This window comes from Penaeus japonicus, unplaced genomic scaffold (genome assembly GCF_977035675.1).
Source record: "Penaeus japonicus unplaced genomic scaffold, GWHDUDI00000001_assembly GWHDUDI00000039, whole genome shotgun sequence".
Taxonomy (NCBI): domain Eukaryota; kingdom Metazoa; phylum Arthropoda; class Malacostraca; order Decapoda; family Penaeidae; genus Penaeus; species Penaeus japonicus.
The window spans coordinates 8,649,000-8,661,499 of record NW_028234441.1 but is presented as its reverse complement, the minus strand read 5'-3'; the positions used below and the strand labels follow the sequence as shown (position 1 = coordinate 8,661,499).

General features: G+C 35.7%; 1 protein-coding gene across 1 annotated transcript in view; it reads left to right on the top strand.

Annotated features, from left to right (window-relative positions):
* The first annotated feature begins 68 nt into the window (after positions 1–68).
* Positions 69–12,500, top strand: part of LOC147466963 (uncharacterized) — a 537,597-nt gene continuing 525,165 nt past the window's right edge. The window contains exon 1 of the mRNA XM_086533670.1: positions 69–860. Within this exon, the coding sequence (XP_086389796.1) occupies positions 371–860 (490 nt within the window). The 5' untranslated portion in view covers positions 69–370. The remainder of the gene's footprint in view (positions 861–12,500) is intronic.

The window sequence follows — 12,500 nt, the reverse complement described above, 5'->3', positions numbered from 1 at the left end:
TGTTGGCGGGCGTTCGGGCGGCGGCAGCGGCACGACTCCGAGCAGAGCTGTCAGTAGCGTGTGTGGAGCCACTGCGAGTAGTCGTGTTGGTGGTTCGTGGTCGGGCGCGTCTCTCACGTGGTGTCCAGCCGCTGTGGTGGAGTCCTTAGTCGCCTGTGTATCTGTGCTGGTTTGTTTGTGTCTGAGATATATCTGTTGAAATCATAAATTCGATGCATGTGTGAATATGTAATTTGTCGGATTTATCTCAGTGCTTACAAGTGTCATGAGGCGCCCAAGTGTTGATATTCGCTAGCCTCACTAGGAGGAAGATGACGTTCCGAGTGTGTCAAGTGTGAGTGTTGTCAGTGCAGCTTCGTAAAGTGTCAATATGCCTGAGTCGCAGGCGACCTCGGCCGCCCCGAGCCCAGGTGACACGCCCCTCAGCAACGGCAGGCGCATCCCGCACCCTCAGCGGCGCCTTCTGCGCTCGCAGTCCCTGCCCGTGACCAGCGAGCGATGGGCGGCGTGCGGGCGGGGCGAGACGGCCACCCAGACCCTGGGGCAGAGCGACCTGGGCGAGGGCCATGAGGTGCTGGGGGACGCGGGCTCGGCCGTGTCGGGCGGCGTGTTCTCCGACATGCTGGGCCCGATGCCCTCCGAGATCCTGCCGGAGTCCACCACCAAGCCCAAGAAGGCGAAGGCCCCCCGCGACACCCGCGCCACCATCATGCAGCACTACTACCCCGAGGGCGGCTGGGGCTGGGTGATCGTGGGCGTCGCCACGACGGTCCACATCCTCACCCACGGCCTCCACACCGGCTACGGGGCCATCCTGGGCATTACCGTGGCCAGGTACTCCCAACAGGCGACCCTAGTAGGTAGGTGGACGGCCAACAGGTCACTCGCTCGAACTGGGCACTCGCCCCGACAGGTCATCCAGCAAGTCATTCGGGCCGCGGGCGCGTCACCGTGGGCCGCCCTCGCAGCAGAAAGGCCGCGAGTGTGGACCCTCGTGCGTGGCCACGGAGCCAGAGCACGGAGCTCGTGTTTGTATTGGAAAACGGGCGGAGAAGAAAAGGCGTAAAGATTCATTAAAAACTCGCACTGTAAACATGGCGGTCCATTAAGAATCGAGGTGTTTATAGTGCGGGTTTCTAGTTCAAACATTAAGATAAAGAGCACATAATAGAACACCTACTTCCAACCGCAGACGCAGATACACAGGCACACACACACACACACGCACACACACACACACACACACACACACACACACACACACACACACACACACACACACACACACACACACACAAACACACACACAAACACACACACAAACACACACATACAGACGAACATACTCCTTTTCTTCAACGCAGAAAATCTCACGATTCAGAAAAATAGTTATAACAAAATGAAAGCCCGAAATAAAATCCGTTAAGACATTCAAATATGAGATAGCCAAAGTAATAAGATAAGCCAGTGGTATAAGATATAGAAAAGGAGTCATAAAGAAAACACATTTTTCCTTTCGATGACCTCAAAGAGGCAGACAGACACTACCATCACCTGGGCTACGCTGTAATTAATGGTCTTTGAAGGTGCCATTAAAGGGAGCAAAGTCATCACAAACATACAGATACTGCCTAATACCTTCTTAATGAGGTTCATGGTGATAACACGAGGGGAGGGGGAAGGGGGAGGGAGGAAGGGGGATGAAGCAGAACTCTGTCTTCCTTTTTCCTAGAGAAGACACACACTCACGTAGACATATGCATATACAGAATGACAGACAGACACAGAGAGAAAACGATGGAGTTATATACGTGTGGATAGATAGATAGATAGATAGATATGCAGATAGAATTAGGTGAATGCAGATATAGAGATAGATAAAAAGATTGAGATAGATGAAGAGACCCATGCCTTTCTTTACACATGCACATACAGAAAGACAGACAGAGAATGAAAACGATAGAGATGGCTAAATAGCTAAACCGACATACTAATAGATAGAGATAGATAAAAATTGGTATAGATAATCAGAGGTAAGTAGAAAGATAGATATATGTATATATAGATAGAGAGAATGAAAGATAAAAGTTGATATGGTAGTAGAGGTAGAAAGAGAGAAAAAGAGAGAGAGAGATGAAAAAAACAAGAGAGACAATGCCAACTGTAAATCTTTTCGCGGTAACAGTCTGGCACAAAGAATGGTAAATAAAAACCCACCTGTTCTGCGCATGAAAAGAGTGAGAATTAGGAGGAAGCATGAAGAGGTCTCTAAGAAAAATGTTTATAACACGAGGAGTATGTAATGAAATACATTTTTTTTTTTTTTTTTCGAAAGAGTAATAGAAATCTACTGTGAGAGTTTAAAAAAAAAATCACTGGTATCCTTTTGAACAATATTAGTGGGCATTTTTATATATATGTATACGCACCTACACACCACACACATACGCACAGATTACGCATTGGATGTTTTCATCTATATCTTTCTATCTATATTAAACTATCCATCGATATCTGTATCTATTTATTTGTAGATCAGTGCATGTATGTATATATATGTAAGTATGCATGTATCTATATCCATCTATCTATCTTTCTATCTATATACCTATCTATCATTCTCTCTCTCTCTCTCTCGTTCTCTCTCTCTCTCTCTCTCTCTCTCTCTCTCTCTCTCTCTCTCTCTCTCTCTCTCTCTCTCTCTCTCTCTATATATATATATATATATATATATATATATATATATATATGTGTGTGTGTGTGTGTGTGTGTGTGTGTGTATTTTATATATATATACATATATATATTCATATATACAATACATATGTGCAAATCTAAGATCGTGTGCTTGATCTACGTAAACATACAGACATCGTTTCATGGGGAGCGAGCCATGCACGGCATGCACACGCTCGGCAGAAAACTTAGCATTATTTCAATCTCCAGCTCAGTGAGACTCAGCGGTTAGTCTCGTTATTTCCGATTAAACGGCGGTTTGCGTCGTATGCAACTGCACCGAATCGCCAAACATTTCGCGAGAAAACCATTACCAGCGGAAGAAATAAGTTTCCGAAGCTTCGAAACGCGCGCGTGGGAGTCGAAACGAGAGCGAACGAATCCTGGCGTCAATAATAGGTAAGGCGGAGGAATGGGAGGAGTTGTGTAACCTTGGTGATGAACTTAGGATGGGGTGGCGGGGTTGTATATCATTGTGGTGAAGGACAAAAGAGGGGGCGGGGTTGTTTAATATTGTGGTGAAGAACATAAGAGTGCTACGGGGGTGCGTAACACTGGTGAAGAACAGAAGAGGGGGCGGGGTTATTTAATATTGTGGTGAAGAACATAAGAGTGCTAGGGGGATGCGTAACACTGGTGAAGAACACAAGAGGGGGCGGGGTTATTTAATTTTGTTGTAAGGCTCACGTGATAGGAAAGGGTTTCGTAACACTGCTAATGAACATAAGAGAGGGCGGGGTTATGAAATATTGAGGTTATTTAAAATTAAAAAGGTTTATGAACACTGGTGAAGAACACTACGGAGAAGGAAATGAAGCGAAGAACAAAAACGTATAAAAGCTCCTATTGGTGTCCTTTTCTCAATTCCTTTTTCCCGCGAGTCTAATAATCCACAGTCGTTCTTTTCAAACACTTTTTTTCCTTTTCTTTTTCTTTTTGAAAATTCCTCTGATTACCTTTTTAAAATGTAAATTCGAGTCTGATGCTGGTGTCGAAAATATTCCGAAAGAAGTAGAAACAGACGATGTGGAAGAAAAGAATAGGCGGAGGGTTTTGAAGAGATGTTAGGAGGGAAGGAAAGAGAGAGAGGAAAAAGGGAAGAAGGCAAAAGTGGGGTAATGTGATGACTATGGCGATGGTGAAGGAGAAGAAGAAATAGATGATGATGGCGATGGCAACGATGGCGAAGACAGTGACGATACCGACAACAATGATGATAATGATGACGGTGACGATGGCGATGATGACGCGAGGAAGAAAAATATATAAAAGGAGGAAGCGGAAATAAAAATAAACGGGAAGGATCGTGAAGGGGAAACGCGAAAATAAAGACGTAGCGAAAAAAAAAAAAAAAAAAAAAAAAAAAAAAAAAAAAAAAAAAAAAAAAAAAAATCTGGAGGAGAAACGTGAACAAAAGGCCGACAAGAGAAAGAAAGAAAGAAAAAAACACAGATGGCAAAGAGATAGATTAATGTGCATAAAAAAAGAAAAAAAAAATCCCCTATTCACCCAACCTTGGCCAATCTCCCCCTTTCATCCATCTACATACATAGCGTGCAATAAACCATTACGCGAGAGGCCTAACTTTACATAAACATTTTTTTTTTTACGCTAATGTTCATGCTATAGACATTCGTGAATTTATTACAGGAATGCGATTCTGAGCATTTCAGATAGTGTGAATATAAAATACGTCAATCTTAGCTTTATTTCCGCCAGAGATCCAGTTTCGAATGATGGTTACGAAGTCCTTTTACATGATCGAAGCTTCGAAACAGCTTAGTGCTAGAGGTATTCATGGGTTCTCGAGATGGTTTTCGAACACGATTCGAACGGCCTTTGGAGAGCGGCTGTACTCTTTTATCAACAGAAGCCCGCTGTGTATTGATACTTTCCATAATATTTACATATATTTTTTCGCGGCTATATACTAATGGCAGGCCTTTTTTTGTTTGTTTGTTTTGCTCTGTATGTTTTCTAGCGTACATTGCCGATTATAAAGTGATGTTGGGATCTTGATAAGTTGTCTATACTATATGTAGATGAACACATCAATTGCAAAGCTTGGTATATGAGGATGGTGTGCAGATACATTATGATTAGACTTGTTTATGCGCGTTTTACTTCAGACAAGTGTTCCCTTTCATCTGTACCAGCGCACAAACAACACAAATTGAAGATCCAGCTCTGCTCAAGATCTAGTGTACCTTGGCAAAAATGTAATGCATACTCATACACAATATCAAGAATATTGCAGCATTGTACTCAGAGTTTAGTACGCTGTGAACTACCGGTACTCGCACTGCTATGAAAGGGAGGTGAGAGACGGAGAGGGAGTGGGAGAGGGAGAGGGAGAGGGAGAAAGAGAAAGAGAAAGAGAAAGAGAGGGAGAGGGAGAGGGAAAGGGAAAGGAAGAGGGAGAGGGAAGAGGAAAAGGAGAAGAGAAAAGAGAAGGAGAAGGAGAAGGAGAGAGAGAGAGAGAGAGAAAGAGAGAGAGAGAGAGAGAGAGAGAGAGAGAGAGAGAGAGAGAGAGAGAGAGAGAGAGAACAGAGGGAGAACAGAGGGAGAGAGTAAAATGGATTTTTACAATAGCAATCGGTTGAGGGTCGTAAAATGGAAGATCAACTCGTCTGGAACTTTTTGGATGCTACCGAAGGGCCTGACATCCCGTGCAATGAATAGAGGAAAATCTCACAGAAAGTAGAGAATATACGAATATGCTTCGTGTCTCCATTTTCTTCTTTATTTTATTCATTTTTTTTACTTGTATTTTTAGAAAAGCGATATAAAGTCAGCCGAAAAGAAGTGAAGAAAATAAGTATTACATAAAGACTGATAAAAAAAGAATTAAAAGGGACGAACGATCAATACTTAGAAAGGGCTGAAGAGGAAATTATCCTTAGTCTAAAGCGCCTGAAACACGCCATCGGGAGAGAGGTTAACTTTGCCACTATCGATGAATTTCTGTTTTGTAAATAGTTTTTTTTTTTTTTTTTTGATTAACGATGAATTTTCGGAGGAAATCTACTTAATGCTAATAAGTGTAAGATGTCAGTAAAAAGAAAGAAAGAGAGAGAGAAAAAAAAAGAAACAAACACGAAAGCAAAGTAAAAACAGAGACAGTGTTAAGGAAAATGGGAACAGTATGAAATCGCTAATGATGATAAAGATAATGATAAAAGTATCTGCGATCATTGAAATAGTAATGATAAGGATAATGATATAGAGAGATATCAAAATACAGCTAATAGTCATCATAACAGCGGACACTATCCATAATAATGAAATCAATGATAAAACAGTAAAAAATATCAGGAACAATTATCATCCTAATAATGGCAAAATTATAACATTGTTAATGATAATGATTATATCCCTATTGATAAAAAGGATAGTAATGATAATGTTAATGATAGTAATAATAATATTGATAATGATTATATCCCTATTGATAAAAAGGATAGTAATGATAATGTTAATGATAGTAATAATAATAGTGATAATGATAATGATGGTAAATGGTAATGATAATAATGATAACAATTATAATGGTAGCAATATTAGTAATAGCAATTATAATGATAATGATAATGATTATATCCCTATTGATAAAAAGGATAGTAATGATAATGTTAATGATAGTAATAATAATATTGATAATGATTATATCCCTATTGATAAAAAGGATAGTAATGATAATGTTAATGATAGTAATAATAATAGTGATAATGATAATGATTATATCCCTATTGATAAAAAGGATAGTAATGATAATGTTAATGATAGTAATAATAATAGTGATAATGATAATGATTATATCCCTATTGATAAAAAGGATAGTAATGATAATGTTAATGATAGTAATAATAATAGTGATAATGATAATGATGGTAAATGGTAATGATAATAATGATAACAATGATAATGGTAGCAATATTAGTAATAGCAATTATAATGATAATGATTATATCCCTATTGATAAAAAGGATAGTAATGATAATGATAATGATGGTAAATGGTAATGATAATAATGATAACAATGATAATGGTAGCAATATTAGTAATAGCAATTATAATGATAATGATTATATCCCTATTGATAAAAAGGATAGTAATGATAATGTTAATGATAGTAATAATAATAGTGATAATGATAATGATTATATCCCTATTGATAAAAAGGATAGTAATGATAATGATAATGATTATATCCCTATTGATAAAAAGGATAGTAATGATAATGTTAATGATAGTAATAATAATAGTGATAATGATAATGATGGTAAATGGTAATGATAATAATGATAACAATGATAATGGTAGCAATATTAGTAATAGCAATTATAATGATAATGATTATATCCCTATTGATAAAAAGGATAGTAATGATAATGTTAATGATAGTAATAATAATAGTGATAATGATAATGATGGTAAATGGTAATGATAATAATGATAACAATTATAATGGTAGCAATATTAGTAATAGCAATTATAATGATAATGATTATATCCCTATTGATAAAAAGGATAGTAATGATAATGTTAATGATAGTAATAATAATAGTGATAATGATAATGATTATATCCCTATTGATAAAAAGGATAGTAATGATAATGTTAATGATAGTAATAATAATAGTGATAATGATAATGATTATATCCCTATTGATAAAAAGGATAGTAATGATAATGTTAATGATAGTAATAATAATATTGATAATGATTATATCCCTATTGATAAAAAGGATAGTAATGATAATGTTAATGATAGTAATAATAATATTGATAATGATTATATCCCTATTGATAAAAAGGATAGTAATGATAATGTTAATGATAGTAATAATAATATTGATAATGATTATATCCCTATTGATAAAAAGGATAGTAATGATAATGTTAATGATAGTAATAATAATATTGATAATGATTATATCCCTATTGATAAAAAGGATAGTAATGATAATGTTAATGATAGTAATAATAATAGTGATAATGATAATGATGGTAAATGGTAATGATAATAATGATAACAATGATAATGGTAGCAATATTAGTAATAGCAATTATAATGATAATGATAATATGATAATTATAATGATAATGATTATATCCCTATTGATAAAAAGGATAGTAATGATAATGTTAATGATAGTAATAATAATAGTGATAATAATGCTGATAATAATAATGATAATGATAATGATAATGATAATGATAATGATAATGATGGTAAATGGTAATGATAATAATGATAACAATGATAATGGTAGCAATATTAGTAATAGCAATTATAATGATAATGATAATGATAACAGCATTAATGATAATTGTAATAATAATTATAATAATATTGATAATGATTATATCCCTATTGATAAAAAGGATAGTAATGATAATGTTAATGATAGTAATAATAATAGTGATAATGCTAATGATTATATCCCTATTGATAAAAAGGATAGTAATGATAATGTTAATGATAGTAATAATAATAGTGATAATGATAATGATTATATCCCTATTGATAAAAAGGATAGTAATGATAATGTTAATGATAGTAATAATAATAGTGATAATGATAATGATTATATCCCTATTGATAAAAAGGATAGTAATGATAATGTTAATGATAGTAATAATAATAGTAATAATGATAATGATAATGATAATGATAATGATTATATCCCTATTGATAAAAAGGATAGTAATGATAATGTTAATGATAGTAATAATAATATTGATAATGATTATATCCCTATTGATAAAAAGGATAGTAATGATAATGTTAATGATAGTAATAATAATATTGATAATGATTATATCCCTATTGATAAAAAGGATAGTAATGATAATGTTAATGATAATAATAATAAAAGTGATAATGATAATGATAATGATAATGATGGTAAATGGTAATGATAATAATGATAACAATGATAATGGTAGCAATATTAGTAATAGCAATTATAATGATAATGATTATATCCCTATTGATAAAAAGGATAGTAATGATAATGATAATGATAATGATGGTAAATGGTAATGATAATAATGATAACAATGATAATGGTAGCAATATTAGTAATAGCAATTATAATGATAATGATTATATCCCTATTGATAAAAAGGATAGTAATGATAATGTTAATGATAGTAATAATAATAGTAATAATGATAATGATAATGATAATGATAATGATTATATCCCTATTGATAAAAAGGATAGTAATGATAATGTTAATGATAGTAATAATAATATTGATAATGATTATATCCCTATTGATAAAAAGGATAGTAATGATAACGTTAATGATAGTAATGATAATAGTGATAATGATAATGATAATGATGGTAAATGGTAATGATAATAATGATAACAATGATAATGGTAGCAATATTAGTAATAGCAATTATAATGATAATGATTATATCCCTATTGATAAAAAGGATAGTAATGATAATGTTAATGATAGTAATAATAATAGTGATAATGATAATGATGGTAAATGGTAATGATAATAATGATAACAATTATAATGGTAGCAATATTAGTAATAGCAATTATAATGATAATGATGGTAAATGGTAATGATAATAATGATAACAATGATAATGGTAGCAATATTAGTAATAGCAATTATAATGATAATGATTATATCCCTATTGATAAAAAGGATAGTAATGATAATAATAATGATTATATCCCTATTGATAAAAAGGATAGTAATGATAATGATAATGATAGTAATAATAATAGTGATGATGACAGTAATAATGATGCTGATGATTATGATGATGAGGGTGATGATGATGATGGCTGTAATGATGATGATTATGACATTAATGTTGATGATGATGATGACAGTAATGATGATAATGATGATAATACTAAAGATTGTAATACTAATTTTGATAATACTAATGATACTAATAATTATATTGATAATAACGACATCAGCGGTAATAGTAATGATAATGATAATGATAACAGCATTAATGATAATTGTAATAATAATTATAATAATATTGATAATGATTATATCCCTATTGATAAAAAGGATAGTAATGATAATGTTAATGATAGTAATAATAATAGTGATAATGATAATGATGGTAAATGGTAATGATAATAATGATAACAATGATAATGGTAGCAATATTAGTAATAGCAATTATAATGATAATGATGATATTGATAAAAGCAACAACGATAGTAATTATTATAATAATACGAATACTTATAATGATAACAAGAATGATAACATTATTAGCAATAATAATGATAATGATAATGGTGATAGCAATGATGGTAATGATTATGATAAAACTAAAAATTATAATGATAACAATAATGATAATTACAATTATCCTTACAGTAATGATGATATTGATAGTAATTATGATGATAATCATAATGATGATGATAATATTGGTAATAATAATTATACTAATAATGATAATAACACAATGATGATAATGATGGTGATGATAACAATAATTATAATCATAATAACAACAACAATAATAATAACAATAAAGATAATTACAATAATGACAAGAAAAACGACAGTGACCACACAAATAACAGTAGTAATATAACAGTTATTTGGACGAAAGATTCTTCGAAGGAAATTTATTCCGCCCAAACACTTTCTCTCGGTGAAATATGACGTCGATTTCCACACGAGAAACAAAGTGACACCGAGAACGCAAAAGATGGCGGTGTTGTCCAGAGGGATGTCCCGAGATGTAAACAGAATTGCCACATTTTCCGCGGTTGTGAAAAAATGGCAGAGGATATATTCCATATTGCGAGAAAATGGTTCGATTTGCAGTGAATTGTTTTGAGTTTTTTTTTTGAGTTCTCTCATTCGCTTAACAGGTGATTGTTGAATTCAGATGGTTTCAATTTGCTATATTAGGTGTTGAAAAATCGTGTAGGTTTTATAAACACACGATATTTCTTTCTTTTTACTCTCTCTCTCTCTCTCTCCCTCCCCCCCCCTCTCTGTCTCTCTTTCTCTCTTTTCCCCTCTCTCTCTGTCCTTCTCCCCTCCCTCTCTCTCTCCCTGTCCTTCTCTCTCTATCTATCTCTTTCCCTCTCTCTCTCTCTCTCTCTCTCTCTCTCTCCCCTTCTCCCTCTTTCTCTCTCTGTGACCAAGAGTCCAATGGAAATAATACCTCCGGTCATGATTTTTCCACAGTGGAGCCGATTACGAAGCGATTGGCCAAAGACCTTTAAAAATCTCCCGTTCACCCTGGAAACGGATCCTTGGCTGTTACATAAAAAGCAAATCCAGCTAAATAAACCGCCTCTCTTCCCTTTTCTTTGTGTAAGCGACCTGTGGCAATCCTCCTAAACAAGACCGTTTTGGAAGCGTCCGAGAGTTGCCTCGGTCTCAAACTGCCGTTCGGGCGGCGCTTAGCACTGCTCCCGCTTGTTTGTCTGCCGTAAACGAGTCCGTTAATACCCGTAAAACCGCTACTCTTTCAGCTACTATTGCCCCTTCACCGTGGAGTCTCGTTTCCGTCGCCGATTCTCGAGTCTATAGAGAGACGCGCTCTTCTCTCTCTCCAGAAAAAAAAGTTCTCCACTGCTTCTGCAATGAATTTGTTGCTTTTAATGCGCCTACCGCTACATCTACCACTACAACTACAACAACCTTTTGCCTATATCACAGGCAGCTGTTTAACCAGTGACTCCTCGATTACCACTCGCAATTGTGTACACGGCTTTGTCTGCAACCTCTGCAACTGTATAAAGTGTTTCTTCAGCATATGTTGATGAGACCGATCGCCTCTACACGTCCGTCGAAAAGTCACTCTGCGAATCAGCCAGCATGCTCTTATCTGTCGCTAAATCCTCTTTGTTTCTCTAAAAAACAGATATCGCGCACGCACACTTACATTACCCAGATCAAGCCTGTGTCAATTAATGTCTGCAGATCTCGTAATGAGGGAGTAATTAAGTGACTGATGAAGGTTTACGAGATTGTTAATTAAGGAACACAGCGATCTTGAATGTTACTCCCATCAGAGTGTTACCTGAGATCTGTCTCTGTTTGCTGTTGCTTTTCCATCTTTCATTCCCTTCCTTGCTTCCTCTTTTGTTGCCTATATCCAACTATATAGAAAAGTTGTCTTTCTCGTTATGTCTCTGTCTCTCTCTATCTCTAAATCTCTCTCGCTGCGTCTCTTTCTCTGTCTTTATTTGATTGTCTGTCTCTTTCTCCCCTCCCCCCCCTCCCTCTGTCTTTCTCTCTTTATCCTTCTCTCTCTTTCTTCCACTCCACTTCTCCGTCCACGCGTCCCTCCTCTCCATCTCCCTCCTTTCTATCCCTTCCCTTCTACAAACCGAATCTCTCTCTCTCCCATCCACCTCCTCCTCTCTCTCCTCTCTCCCACCCACCTCCTCCTCTCTCTTCTCTCTCCCACCCACCTCCTCCTCCTCTCTCTCCCAACCTCTTATCCAAACACGCATACTAAGGGAGGCAGCAGACAAAAGGCCAGCGGGGAAATGGCAAGGCGCGAGCACAGCCAAACCCACCGAGGCTAAAAGGTCTCGGGTTCTTCTCCCTTTGTGCGAGAGCAAAGGGGCGCTCACTGCCGGAGACGCGAGGCGGAGCGTGTCACATCCAAAGCCTCTCGCTCATTTGCATTATCGACACGTGACCTTGAAGGCATTTTCATGGCTATGTGAAATTGCAAAGAGGAAAGAAGAAAGAGGCGTTTTTCTTGTAACAATTCGCATACTTCTT